Source organism: Myotis davidii, unplaced genomic scaffold, assembly GCF_000327345.1.
Source record: "Myotis davidii unplaced genomic scaffold, ASM32734v1 scaffold46, whole genome shotgun sequence".
NCBI classification, from domain to species: domain Eukaryota; kingdom Metazoa; phylum Chordata; class Mammalia; order Chiroptera; family Vespertilionidae; genus Myotis; species Myotis davidii.
This window is the reverse complement of record NW_006383006.1, coordinates 1,263,813-1,279,028: the sequence shown is the minus strand read 5'-3', so window position 1 is coordinate 1,279,028 and position 15,216 is coordinate 1,263,813. Positions and strand designations below refer to the sequence as shown.

Here is a 15,216-nt window from a genome sequence, read left to right as displayed (position 1 = left end):
GAAAGAGAAACATCAATGATGAGAGAGAATCATTGATCAGCTGTCTCCTTCACGCCCCCTACTGGGGATTGAGCCCACAACCCGGGCATGTGCCCTGACTCGGAATGGAACTCCATGACCTCCTGGTTCACAGGTCTACACTCAGCCACTGAGTTATGCCGACAAGGCTTGATTTAGATTCTTAATAATTTGGTATGATTCATTTCCCTTGAATCTCCTTATCTCTGGGTGCACCGATAAAAGGGGTTTTCTGGGTTGGCAGAGCTGAGAACTAGGGATGACCTCACCTGCTGCTCTGGAACGCCCTCTCCGAGAAGTCAGACAATACCCTCTTCCCCTTGACCTCTTGCTTTACTAGTAAACCATATTTTGTAGTTTCTGATTCTGGGAATGTGGTCCTTTCCCCCGACTCCTTCCAACTCGAAGTTTAAGCTCTTCTTTAGGTCTCAGCACTAGAAAAGAGGCAGCAAATCTTGAAGGTGACAACTGTAATTTATAAGCTTTTACACATTATTCATCGGCACCTTAGTTTGAGGAGTGCTGCTCTCAAATAGGGTAACTACCTGACTCAATTAGAGCCCTTTCTTGTTCATCTTATGAGTACTTGTGGTTACTAGAAGGGGCCTGCTCCATCTACTGGGCTTCACCGATGAAGGTGACATTGAGGTTTTGAGAATGAGAAGATGGAGATATAGGGGAAGTAATATAGGGGCCCATGTTTGGAGGCATCTAGGGAGGAGGCAGCACCCCCAGACTCCCACTAGGAGGCGCTGCATCCCAGGAAGTGGATGTGGAATGCTGAGGCTGGAAGCTCTGTCCAGCACCTGTGGCCCACAGGTCCACAGTCCAGGGCCAAGAGGTGTGGAAGTTTAGGGTCCCAAGAACTCCCTGGCCTCCAAAATGTATTTATCCCACAAAGTTTAAGGTGCCAGGCACTATTCTAGGCACTGAGTCATTCATCCTGAACAAGACAAACCTACCTCCCTGACTTGCTCACTGATTCCTAAAAGCCCTTAACAGGGCACAGAAACCACATCGGTACTTCCTGATTTTGTTCCCAGTGAGGCAGCTGATCTCAGGTCCTTCCCTGAAGACAGATTTTGGTCAGGCCAGGGAGAGGAAGACAGAGGATGGAGAAAAGGGAAAAGAAAAGGGGCTTGACTCCAAAGACACTTTGCTGGCTTCCCATTTATCTGTGCTGTCCTTCAGTACATGTGTCAGGCATGACCCCCCCCTCTTTATATCCCCACCCAGGTTGGACTCCATTTTCCTCTCTGACTCTCACCAAGATGATATGGACGGTGGTTTCCTTGGAAAGGATCAGATTGGGACGGCTGGTGGAGGTGGAAGAGAGAGGAGTGAAGCGAGGAGGGGGCAGCAACCACTCCATTCCATCTTCCTCACAGGCAGGTTCCACTCTTGTAGGCCACAGAATCAGCAGAAGTTCCACCTGGAAAAGTCCTTGAGCAAGAAGCCTGTGGAGTGAATCATAGGTGGAGTTTATAGACTTCAAAGCTGGTGCCAGCCTGGTGGCCTTTCCCTATCATTAGAGTTATCTTAATTCATTTTAGTAGAATGCAGAATTACACTTATCCTCATTGCAACACTGCTTGAGAAGGCTTTTTCCTGAGAAGATAGGAACTGAGGGCCGGAATTAGTTCCCCAGCTGTAAAATGCCCCATCAGCACCCTCTGGGGCCAGGAGGCAAGTTTGGTACCTACCACTGAAGGTTTGTGACTCTACTTGAGAAAATACCCAACTATCTGGATTCATATATAAGATTTCCACTTAACAGCAGTTGGACAAGTTGCTTAACTTCTCTAAGCCCCAGGTTTTGTAAAATATGGGCTTAACAAAGCAGTAAACTTATAGGGGGTTGGGAGGATGCAGTGAAATAATGCATGAAAGGCCCTTGGCTCAGAGTTCAAGACCAAGTAAGCTCTCCATAAAGGTTAACTATTATTATTATTATTATTAATTGGTGCCCATTCTAGGACATGGTTTCAGTGAGCATTTTCTCCTTCTCCCTGTAGACCTTTTTCAAATTTTCATGAACCCATTCAGTGCTTTGACATAGAGCTTGACAAAACTTCATCAGTGTCTAGGCTGGGCCCATGGTGCTTGGGCACCAAGCTCAAGTGGGGCCTCCCTGGCTGGTGGCATTCACTTGCCATGGCATGGAATGTTTTCTTTTACAAAAATATGTTTTCTCACAGTGTCTTTCTTTGTCTAGCACTTCTTTCTTATATTCTGTTGTGTTCCCCCAAAAATAATACCTAACACTTTTTAAGGGCCACTATGTATTGTGGCACTTTTTAAAGGACAGGTATGTTTTAAAGATTAATGTTTTTAAAAAGCCTGGTTACCTGAAATGGGAAAATGTAGCATTTATTTTAGCAATATAATATTAAAAAATAATATATATTATTGATTTGAGAGAGAGCAAGAGAGAGAGAGACATTGATCCCACCCTAACCAGGGATGGAACCTGCAACCTTTCAGTGTATGGGGTGATGCTCTAACCAACTGAGCCACACCGGCCAGACCATAGATATATTTTTTTATCTGAATATTACAGTCATGTGGCAAAAGGATTATTTGCCTGTTTATGGTCAATTAACTTGCCTCTAATCCCCAATAATTTCTTATGTAATAAATAACTTATTCTATGCAATCTATGTAATTTATTATATGTAATAGATCTGAACAGTTATTTTCCTAAGGAAATGCACCTTATCATTCTGTGCACTGTGTTAATCACAAAGAGGTATTCTTTTGACAAAGAATTTAAACCCAGTGCATAAGAGAAAAGGAGTACCCTCTAATTTCTCTTTACAAGAAAGTCAATCTTGCAGACATAATGTTCACTTCCCTTAAGGGAACAATGGCTCTTGACAAGAAATGTGGTTTTGGCAAAGAACTTGCTGCTCCAAACTTGTTAAAAAACAGACTTAACATTCTGTTTCAATTCCTACATCAAATATATGGGGAGATATTTATAAGGAAATCTGTAAACTTATGAGTGAAGTAGCTTTGAGTCTTGTTACTGGGGTTCTTGTCCCAGCATCAAGAAGGGTTCAGGAATCTGGAGAAGGAATTCGTAGATGACATAGGAATCCAGAGACTAATAAAGAGTTTGGAAATGAGATATAATTTTGAAAGGCGTTTGGGGATCAGAGGAGCTTAGCTAAAGGAGCTAAGATCCAAGATCTTAAGTCTAAGGTCTTAGGTTCTCCTCGTCCCCAGGATCCCATGCTTTTTATTAATACAGGTAAGGTTTCAAAGGGTACAGAATCATTGTCAGTTTGGGGAATTAGCCTACGGCTGTTCAGGTGTTTGGCCAGTAGAAGGGAATAAAGTGTAGATTAAGATGCCCTTTAACTGTCTGGCAGCCACAATCAATAATCCCTTTTCAGGTCTGGGGAAATGCCTTCAGCCATTCCCAACAGGTGACTTCATGTGTGACTCAACCCTGTTGAGTCCCCAAGTCTCATCAACCTTTTGATGAAACTCCTGAAATTATGACATGCTGGTATTGGTCGCCGGCATCTTGTGTCAGTAAATAAAATGAACTTTGTGCTTTCAAAAGTATACATTTCACTTGGTGAGGAAGAAAGTCAAGTTTCTGAAAGGCTTCTCTTTAATGGTCAAAACTGTACAGACTGAAGTAAAATAAAAACTGTACTGTAGTAGTTGCCTATTGTTATGGGCTACATGTTTGTTTCTCCCTCCCTCCCAAATGTTGAAGCCTTAATCCTCACTGTGATGATATTTAGGGATGAGACCTCTGGGAGGTAATCAGGTTAGGTGAGGTCATGAGAGTGGGGCCCTCCTGGTGGGATTACTCCCCTTATAAGAAGAAAAACCAGAGACCTCGCTTGTTCTCATGTGGACACAGCAAGAAGTAGGCCATCTGCAAGCCAGGAAGAGAGCTCTCACCAGAATCCAGCCATGCTGTACGCTGATGTTGAACTTCTAGCCTACAGAACGGTGAGCAATCAATTTAAATTTCTGTTGTTTAAGCCACTGACTCTATTGCATTTTGTTATGGCAGCCAAGCCAACTAACACACCAACAAACTTTCCAGATCGCGTTTCTCTCTGATTGACGGATGTTTTCACATGGACTAGTATTTGTGTTGAAACCATCCAGTGACCTGGCTGCCCCTGGTTCTTGGCTCTGAAGTCACCTCTTGGACATGAGAACAGATTTAGCTCCCCCACTTTGGATCCCAGGCCTTGTACCTTAAACATGGCCGGGGGTTTGCTATCTGGCTCTCTCATCCCAAGCCTAAACCCAGCCCAGCCCCTGCTCCCACCTGTTACCCCCAGGTGAAGGGTCAGATATCAGTTATGTGTCAGGAACCATCAAAGGTACAATAAAACATAAGGAACATGGCAGGATAGAACAAACATTGAACCTAAATTTTGAGATAGAGAAAGAAGCGTGAGCTGTAGAAGGGAGGAGAGAAACGAGAGACCATTTATTGAACATTTCTATGTGCCAGGCACTGTGTCAAAGATTTTCATTTAATTAAATGAATTATTTGTTTCATTTAATTCCACAGCTCTGTGAAGATTCCTCTGTTATCATCCTTTTAAATATGAAATAAGTTGTCTAAAGGTTTTGCCTTAGGTGGTAAATGTGATTGTGGGCTGATAGACAAATATTTCTGGGGGGCTAGAGAGGACAAAGATTGCTCTGTGAGTGGCTCTTGATGGGCAGAGTGTGAGCAGGGCTGGAAAGGTAGATTTCACGCAGACATCCAGGTGCACTCTCATATATCTAGGCTCTCCCTCTTGCCCCAGGTTGGCCTGGCTCATTGTTGATTCTGTAACCCAGGAACAGATGTCACCACTCTGAGGCTGCACTTTCTTATATTGAAAATAGGGGAAATACACTGATACTTGCCACACTATTTCAGAGGGTTTTTGCCAGGATCCAATGTGTCAATACATAGGAATGAGGAAAAGCCATACAGTTTCAATTCAACACCTTGTCATAGTTGCTACTCCAAGGAGTTTAAAGTATAGCTAAGGGAACATAACATAAACCGCATGATAACAGTGTATATGTGACTAAAGTGTTAATCACTTGGATGTTCCCAAAGTCCTCTGGACTGCTGGGACCTGCCCCCACCCCCCATCCTTTAATATTTAAATAAAATTATCTCAAACCCCCCATCTTCTGTAGAATGAGATTAATCACCATCACTCCCAATATTTCTGATAATGTTTGGGGCCTCCTTGTTGTCTCTGGTTCTGTTTGCATACTTTGGCTAAATGCGCTAACTCTGCTGAATGGGCTGTTCATATAGATATATATCACCTCGCTGCCCCTGCTCCCTGGCAGCCCCCACACACAACCTGGCTTCCTGAATTCTCCAAGAATTACTGACATCAAGTTGAATGTGTAACAGATTTTACTAAAGACTTGAGGGAAGGAAGGTGAAGTTGTAGCTCAGCACAGAAAATGTTAACTAGCCTTTCCTTAATTGTCCCTTGGCCATTGCCACCTCTGAAAAGACCTCACTGGCCTGCAGTTTACATGGAGCCCCTGTGACCAACATATTACTCCATTTCTTCCCCTCTCTCTTCTCCTGCCCTTTTCTACTTGCTCCTCCTAAGATGCTCCAATAATTCCTGCTCTATTACTTACGTAAAACAAGATGGCCACCACCTATTGCATGCTTGCTTTGTACCAGGCACGATGCTAAGCACTGTACACTTCTCAAGTAACAGATAACCTCACTTCCCTTTGCTCCAGATAGCTGGGCACATGCCTAGGTGTTTCTATTTTTTCAACAAATAATTTTTACACCATTTCTGTGTGCTAGGGGCTTGGGTCTCTGCTCAAATGGAGCTTCATACCCAAAAAGTCAATCAAGAAATTTGCTAAAACTAAAACAAAGCAAAACAAAAACCACAATTCTCAATGAGGCATTGTACTGCCACTTTTATACAAGCTTTCCCCCCCTCCAGAATACAATATGACAACATTGTGACAAACAGCATTAGAGAAAAATATGAAAGATGCCACATGCGTAGCTCAGGCAATAAAAGAAGACAGTGAGTTCACTGGAGGCTGACGTGGAGGCCAGCGGCGTCCAGAAAGAGAAGTCAGCTGCGTTGGACATTAACGGATGGTCTGATGAGAACAGGAAGAGGGGAGAGAGGCATACGGCTGGGGCGAGGGTGAACAGCAGATGGTGTGGTTAAGGGCAAGGACTCTGGGCTCAGCCTTAGTTCTGTCATTTGCTCACTCTTGTGAATTGCTTCATGTTTCTAAGCCTGAGTGTCCTGGTCTGGAAAATTGGGATGGCAATAGTACCTTCCTCAGAGGTGCATGGTCAGGAGTAAGTCAGAAAATGTATGAAATGCATTTCAGTGGCTGAAATATAAGTGAACAATAAAGCTTTAAAAAAGCAAAGATAAAAAAAATTAAAAATAAAGAAGCAAAGATCTACATTAGGAACTTAACACTTTAGCTATTCAATTTTTTGAAGCACTTACCATTTATACAATTTCTTTTTCCTTGCATTTTTGTTCTAATTTAATCATTTGGGAGAGAGGTCACTGTGCCCATGGAGTCTAACTCCAAATCTTTCCGATCCTGCCTTGAAAGTAAAGTAAAAACAAAACAGGAGAGGTAAGCCCTGAAATACTTAATAATAAATAGTATTACTTCCTTATCACTTGTTTTCCCAACCAATGGTAGACTTTCACCAATGAGATATAGTTAGAGTATCTGTGGGGAGGGTCAGGAGTGGCACACAACCACCGACTTACTAGACTTTGTCCACCTACCCATTTAGCCATGGAAACTAATTAGCCATCTGTTAATCAATAAGAATTACTAGAAGTAAGGCTTTTAAAATTAGAACCCAAATCAAAGTCTTCCAGGAAGTTCAGCAAATAGAGAATAAAGATTCTAATCCACGCTATGACTGAGTGTAGGAGGTGGTCCTTGATGCTAAGTCTCTAGAACAGAAGCCTCATCCATTCCCATCACAAAGCCGGGACTGCTCACCCACCTGCTCCCCGACACACAGGCCTTTAGCCCTGTCAGCCCCCATCACCAGCTCTGCTCTGCAAGGACTGACGCGGCGCCCACAGGCGTTCTGCAGCCTGTTTTTCCAGAGCTCTCTCTATCACAGCCTTCTCAGGTGGAGCACTGAAAGTTAAATAGGAGGAGAGATGGGACAGAGAGAGGAAGGGGTTTGTGGAAGAGACAGAGAAAAGAGAGGGAGGGAGGGAGGTGGAGTCAAAGAGATGAGAGGTTAAAAGTAGAATGTAAAAGCAGAGGGCACGAAAGAAGATAGAAACCCCTAATGGCAGAGCAGAACGGCTATAACTTCTTAGGACTTGCCACATTCTTATTCTGCTTTCTGTGGTCAGATAACATTTGGTTGATCTTTCAACTGGGATTGTTAAAAACTGCTGAAGAAGCAGGTTGTCTAGTACGTGCTCAGTGAATTGGCCAAGCCCAGCGCTGCAGTATGGAGGGGATTTATCATTTCCCTTCTCTAGTTCCACACCCTTCACATGTTCACTACTCTGAAAGGAGCTGGTATGAGGGACAAAGCTAGAGAGAAAAAGACCTTAAGCTACTTAAAGGCAAAGTTTAAAAAAACTTCAGGATTCTATGAGAAATGGCAAACATTTAAAAAAATCAACTATAATTGTATACCTAGGCATTATAAAAATATTGGGGTTCTTAGAAAACACTTGTTATCATCACCTCCTTAAACCATTTTAAATACCCCCAGTAGTTCAAATGGCTTGATATTCAGGGTCAACCCTACTCAAAATTGTGACATTTGGAGAAATGTATCTTTAAATGCTTCCCTTTGCATTCTGCCCCATCATGTCTTTTTTTTTTTTTCCCCTCCTTCACAAGCTCTTCCCTGGAGAAACTTCCCCTCTGGTGAGCAGGAATAAAGGCTTTCGCTCCAAGGCAAACTCTATACCTAGCTCTAACACATACTTACCTCCAACACAAAGCCAAGTGAGGGCAAGGGCCAATGGGAGGGGGCAGTGAAAGAAGGAGGGAAGTAAGCATAAGGAATGCTTGACTTAGGGTAGAAGGTGGCACCTGAGAAGATAACAGAAAGTTCTTGTTTAGAACTTATTGGTGCTGAGACATCAGTGAGTCATCTAAGTGGAAATGAACATCAGGTTTCTGGGACGACAGAAGTGTGGGAGGAGACTTCTCAAGGTCAGGGTTAGAGAGAGGGATTGGATATCATCTCCATAAAGTGGGAGGTATGTAAGAGGCTGTTGGGTTTACTGGGACTGAGTGCATGACCAGCAGGGCACAGAGTCCTTCTGCCATGCCCACCAGGCCACTGCCTGCCGCTTGATGACTTACAATACCTATAGTCAGAGCAGTTGTGACTAACCAGAAGATGTTAAAGGTCCATTTTGCTCTAAACATCTATATCACTCTACAAGATAGCCTGCTCCACACCCCTAGATAAAGCTATTTTATGACCCTGGCCAATGCCAAGGCAAGATGAAATTGAGCCAGGGAGGAAAAGCAGGGCCTCCAAATACTCCTTGATGCTTTGATTTCTTTAGCTGTCCTCCTGGAAGAAGGATAATTTCCAAATCGGTGCTCTCGTTTAGCAGATAACAATATAATGTGACATATCCATTCAACATTAGCTCAGTCAATGATGAGGAAATTGGAATTTTCAGTCTGTTGTTTCTCTGCCTTTACACTTACTACAATTTCCTCAAGGGACTTTCCTCTGGTCAGAGGGAACAGAGGTCTTAACTCTAACATAAGCTCTATACCTAGCTTCAACACAGGCTTAGCTTCATTTTAAACGCTTTTCCAGTAGTTTCTCCAATAAACATGTTTTTGGAGGCCCGATGCACGAAATTTGTGCAAGAGTAGGCCTTTGCAGCTGCAGCGGCTGCCTTGGATCCTGTGGCTGCAGCCCCGGCTTCATCTGGAAGGTTGTCTAGAAGGACATCTGGTCTAATTAGCATGTTATGGCTTTTATTATTATAGATTGATTTCAGAGAAAGGAGGAGGGAGGGAGAGAGAAACATCAATGATGAGAGAAAATTATTGATCGGCTGCCTCCTGCATGCCCCCTACTGGGAATTGAGTCCAAAACCCAGGCATGTGCCCTGACTGGGTCAAATCATGACCTTCTGGTTCATGGGTCAATGTTCAACCATTGAGCAACATGGGGCAGGCATCCACACCCCCCCCCCTTGCCCTCTTCATTTCTTAACTAATTTCTTTATTTTGTCCTTTCTTAATTCCTCTAAAAAGTCGCTCCATTCTTTAGCTAATTTTTGCAGCCTCCTTAGCATGTCAGAGAAGGCCACACCTCTGCCTTTGTTCAAGTTTCTCTCTCTGCTGGTACATCTTTCCCCTTCTCCATCGTTCATCCCCTACTTACCTTTCCAGACTTTCCAAACTCAGGGCAAATGTTACCAACTCCGTGACCTTTCTGACACATGTCTTCCCTTAATGATTTGCAAGTTCCTTCACGGCAGAGACCATGTTTCATTCATCTTTCTATCTTCAGCACCCAGAACAGTGAGTACTCCATAAATATTTGTTGAATGGATTAAAGAAAGACTTCCCAGTGCTTCCTAGGGATCGTTTGGCTTTGAATCCTGCATAGTCCTGCTTTCTGTTTTTCCTTCTTTCTAGTAATTGTCTTTCCCATACAACACGGTACATTTCCCGAGCGCGGAGCCCTTTCTCTTAGTTCAGTGCTGGACAGAGCTCCTGCTGATATGCCAGTTGGGAGTTCCTGCAGAACTCTTAGACCTGACACCACAAAACAGTCTTTAAAATATGTAAATGTTTAACTTGAGTTCCCCTCCTCCTCGACAGGGGAGGACTCCCTTCAGAGTCAGGATCTCTGGGAGCTGAGTGTTTCTTTCCGTCCTTCCCTGAGGAGACAGAAGGAATCTCAGAAGCTGGTGTAAGAAAGGGGGTTTGGGGAGGGTAGGAACCTGATTTGCTAAATTCCTTAGTTGATCCTATCTAGACCAAATTCAGGTTGTTCTCTGCCGATACGGGAAGGTCCTAATTTACACAGCAAAAATCTGTTATGTGTGTTTAATGAAATTATATTTTAATGCTTGAAGAGATCACATTAAAAAAACATTTCATGGGGTAGGTTAACTTTCTTCAAAGTAAAGAAACATCTCAGAATAAGTTTATAAATTTGAATATTTGTCTATTAGGATTGCTTACTAATACAGTGAGGCTAAAATGTTGCTTTAGTTTCTTGATTCTCTCATTTTGTTTTAAAACTTTCTTTATTTGGGATAATGAACATTCATGCTGACTATTCTAAGTGTAGGTTTCTTTTATTTAACTAATGAGGAGCTGTCTTAGATGGTCCAAAAACAATTTTTTTCCAAAATATATTTTTATTGATTTCAGAGAGGAAGGGAGCGGGACAGAGACATAGAAGCATCGATGATGAGAGAGAATCATTGATCAGCTGCCTCCTGCACGCCCCTCCCTGGGGATCAAGCCTACAACCCAGGCATATGCCCTGACTAGCATCAAACCATAATCTCCTGGTTTATAAGTTGATGCTCAACCACTGAGCCACGCTGACCAGGACAAAAAACAATGTTTGTGTTACAATATAGTCAGGAACTTCAAAGCCTGTTAATCTTTGTTTTCTCAGCAATATGCTGGGATGTGGAGCCTTCCCAGCCCTCTGCCTCCCTTTCTGTTTTCTTCTTACCCGGCACAGGTCAGTGGGGCCTCTCCCAGGTTAACAGGAGCAGTTGCCCTCTGACTCCTTACGGGACCTAATTGGGACCTGGGCGAACCACTGATTCATTTCCATTCCTCCTGGCCTTTATTTCTCTTCTCCTATCTTCTTACCCCTTCCTTGCCTATTCACAATAGGAAACAGAAGTCTGTATTTCATTGTTTATTATATTAAAATTATGTTTCCAGACTTCCCAATTTTCAGTTCTTAAAGAAATCAGCTAAACCTCTAAAGATTTTTAGTTTTGTTTTTTCTGTGGGTAACTGGCCCTAAAAATTCTCCCTAGTCCCACATTTCAGACTGGCCAATCTTTCAGCCTTGGCCCTGAATTTCTTTTGCAGTTGAGGAGAACAGGAGGTGGAAAAAACAAGTGGAAGAGAAGCTGTTGCTTTGTCCACAATGAAGACTGGCATAGAGAACCCAGGGCTGGAGCTCACGGTAACCCACCAGTTTACTAGTAGTTCATGCAGAGCTTTCAGGTCTGCTGCGTAGCCTCCTGTAGGGTCTTTGGCTGCTCACAATCCCCATCACCCCTGGCAGGGCCCTATGACTGACCCAGCTCTACCTGTGCTTACAGGAAGAAGGAATAAATCCTGAGGGACCCAGGAGGACTGAAGAGCAAGGACAAAGCCTCCCGGATGGGCTGGGGCCTTCCACTCACCACAGGTACGTGTGTTCTGGAATTGGTCTAGTTAAGGTCTAAGGAGCTAGGGTGGGTTCATTGTGGCCACTGGACTCAGGAAGCTCATGGTCGTATTGTAGCGATAAGACTCACAGCCACCTGATGTTACATATGCACAACTATTTGTATCTAAACCCATGCGATATATAATTGGAATTGGTTGGACTGACAACAAAAATAACAACGAGAATAGTAACAGCTAACATTTTTTGAGTACTCAGTATTGTGCAGAATGCTTTATGTAATTAATTTAATTTTTACAACAACAGGTGGATACTAATTTTAATCCCCCCCCCTTTTTTTATCAATTAGAAAATTGAGGCTTAGAAATTAACTTACCCATATCATTGAAAGAAAAAACAAACAAACAAACAAAACCTCTTCTGGAATACTCAAATTTGGAGATGGGGAGAAAGAAAAATCAGAAAGAAAAAAAAGGCAGAGAAGGACCACCACGAGGGACAACAGTGAAAGTAAAAATGTAGAGCCTTGAAAGTCGAAAGGGAAGGAAGTATCAAGAATGAAGGCACAGTTCACAATTTTGTCTGAACAGACAGGGGTCAGGGAAGTAGGAGTGAGAAAAATCTTTGAATGTGCTCATGGATTTGGCCCAGAAGTAATGGCTAAGAAAGTTGTTTGGATAAAGTGGGTCAGATGAAAGCCATGTTGCATGGTGTGGAAAAGGATCTGGCTATTTATAAAAAAGTGCAGAAGTCAGACGTTGAGAAGCTTAGAAGAGGCTGTTGAATAGTTTCTGAAGGTAATAATCCCAAATACAGAGTTATTTTTGTTTTCTTTATTTTTAAGAATTAACTTAGTGACTTCACAGAGAAAACAAGCTTAAAGTTTTAAATTCTATTTTCTTCAGAAAGTCACTTTTCTATACAAATTGATATATATCAACATGGACATGGCTGGTCCAAGTGCAATGGTACCTACAATTCATTGATCACAGCCAGTTACAGATTTTGTCCTGCCCAGTGTGGCTCAGTTGGTTGGGTGTCATCCCATGCACCGAAAGGTTGCCAGTTCCATTCCTGTCAGGGCGCATGCCCTGGTTTCGGGCTAGTTTCCTGGTAGGGGGCATGCCACATGTTTCACTGTCATAGCAATGTTTCTCTCTCTCTCTCTCTCTCTCTCTCTCTCTCTCTCTCTCTTTCTCTCTCTCTCTCTCTCTCTTTCCCCTCCCCTTCCTCTCTCTCTAAACCTCAATTTAAAAAACACGGATATGTGGGAATAGATTAGGGAAGATAAACCCCAGATATACTTTTAGAATAGAATTGGCAAGTTTTAGTGATTAAAGGTCAACCATTTTCAGGACACACACTCAGACCCACCTTTATCCTCTCTTCCTTCTGTTCTTGGTTCCTCAGGAAATCCTTAATCTGATCTTGCAATGTAAACTGATTTTAGCTTCTCTTTCTTTCCATTACTCTTTCTGAGTTTAGCTATATATACATATACAGGGTGTCCCAAAAAATGATTACACATATTTTGAATAATTATAAAGGCAGCATTTATTAAAATACATTTTACTTTCAAAATTGAGCTATTAGCTGTTAAAGGGTATATACATTTTTTAGAGATACCCTATTTATTCCTATCGCATCATTATCCATTCACCCATTGATGGGCTGAAATAAACATGGGAGCACATACATCTCTCTAATTTTTGTTTTCATTCCCTGTGGGTCCTATGGCTATATACCCAGAAGTGAAATTACTGAATAATATGGTAGGTCTATTTTCAATTTTTTGAAGAACCTCCATATTTTTTTTTTTAAATATATTTTATTGATTTTTTACAGAGAGGAAGGGAGAGAGATAGAGAGTTAGAAACATTGGGGAGAGAGAAACATCGATCAGCTGCCTCCTGCACATCTCCTACTGGGGATGTGCCCGCAACCCAGGTACATGCCCTTGACCGGAATCGAACCTGGGACCTTTCAGTCCGCAGGCCGACGCTCTATCCACTGAGCCAAACCGGTTTCAGCGAAGAACCTCCATATTATTTTCCATCGTGATTGAACCAATTTACATTCTCACCAACAGTGTACAAGGGTTTCCTTTCTCCACATCCTTGCCAACACTAGTTATATGTCTTGTCTTTTTGACAACAGCCATTCTAACAGGTGTGAGGTTATAGCTCATTGTGGTTTTTATTTGCATTTCTCTGATGATTACTGATGTTGAGCTTCTTTTCATTGTTGACCAATTGGATATCTTCTTTGGAAAAATGTCTATTCAGTTCCTCTCTCCATTTTTAAATTGGATTGTTTGTTTTTTTGTTATTGAGTTGTATGAGTTCTTCATATATTTGGGGTATTAACCTCTCATGCAATATATGGTTTGCATAATGTTCTCTCATTCTGTAGGCTGCTTTTTTTTCATTCTGTTTCTTTTGCTATGCAGAAGCTTTTAAGTTTTATGTAGTTCCACTTGTTTATTTTTTGCTTTCGTTGTTTGTGCTTTTGGTGTCATATCCAGAAAATTATCACCAAGATTAATGTTAAGGAGCTTCTTCACCTACATTTTCTTCTAAGAGTTTTATGGAATCAGGTCTTATGTTTAAATCTTTGATCCATTTAGACTTAATTTTTGTGAGTAGTATAAGATAGGAGGTCAATTTCATTATTGTGCATGTGTTTATCTAGTTTTCCCAACATTATTTGTTGAAGAGACTATTTTTTCCCCATTGGGTGTTCTTGGCTCCCTTGTTGAATATTAGTTGACTGTATATGTGGTAATTTAATTCTGAACACTCTATTCTGTTCTATTGGTCTATGTGTCTTGACATAATAGAGACCCAGTGCACAAATTTGTGCATGGGTGGGGTCCTTCGGCCTAGCCAGCAATCAGGGCCAGCCAGGGGTGGAGTGGGGAGGGACCCCGGGAGGTTGGCCGGCCATGGAAGGTTGACTATGAGAGTGCACTGACCACCAGGGGGCAGCACCTGCATTGAATGCCTGCCCCCTGGTGGTCATTGGGCTTTATAGCTACTGGCCAGTCATCCAGTTGTAATGGTCACTCAGGCTTTTATATATATAGTTCATACTGTTTTTATTATTATAGCTTTGTATTGTAGTTTGAAATAAAAAATTATATCTTTGGCTTTGTTTTGTTTCTTCATAACTGCTTTGGCTATTTGGGGTCTTTTGTGGTGTCATACAAATATTAGGATGGTTTTTTCTATTTCTGTGAACAATGCCATTGGTATTTTGATGGGGATTGTGTTCAATCCATAGATGGGCTTTGGGTGGTATGCACATTTAAACAATATTAATTCTTCTGACTCATAAACATGAGATGTCTTTCTATTTTATTTTTAATGCCTTTCCTCTTGTTATGCCCTTTCTTCTTTTTATGTCTTTCTTTAGGTTGATTTAATATTTTAAATGATTCCATTTTATCTCCTTTGTTGGTTTATTAGCTACAACTCTTTTTTTGTTATATTAGTGCTTGCTTTAGTGTTTATAACATACCTTCAACTTACAAGTATATCTTCAAGTGATATTATATCCTTTCATGTAAAGTATAAAAACCATATAATAGTATACTTCTGTATCTCTCCTTCCAGTTTTTATACTACGATTGTTTGTTTACACATCTTACTTCTACATGTTGTAAACTCCATACTACTATTTTTGTTTAAATGCTAAATTATCTTATATGCTCCAACTTAAATGTACCTCCACCTGCATGAAGCCTTATCTTTTTCCCTCCTTTATCAGAAGGCCTACTCTCCCTAAGTCTGAAGCCAACTTCATTATCA

At 41.8% G+C, this 15,216-nt stretch overlaps 1 protein-coding gene across 2 annotated transcripts in view; it reads left to right on the top strand.

The window, feature by feature from the left end:
* Positions 1-3,544: 3,544 nt before the first annotated feature.
* SLC28A2 (solute carrier family 28 (concentrative nucleoside transporter), member 2) overlaps positions 3,545-15,216 on the top strand; it is a 37,141-nt gene continuing 25,469 nt past the window's right edge. The window contains exons 1-3 of one of the 2 annotated variants that reach the window (XM_006777983.2): positions 3,545-3,990; positions 11,104-11,200; positions 11,340-11,428. In XM_006777983.2, coding sequence (XP_006778046.1) covers positions 11,162-11,200; positions 11,340-11,428 — 128 coding nt within the window. In that variant the 5' untranslated portion in view covers positions 3,545-3,990; positions 11,104-11,161. Of the gene's footprint in view, positions 3,991-9,886; positions 9,953-11,103; positions 11,201-11,339; positions 11,429-15,216 lie in introns of those variants that run through there. The other variant, XM_006777984.2, reaches the window with a different exon arrangement.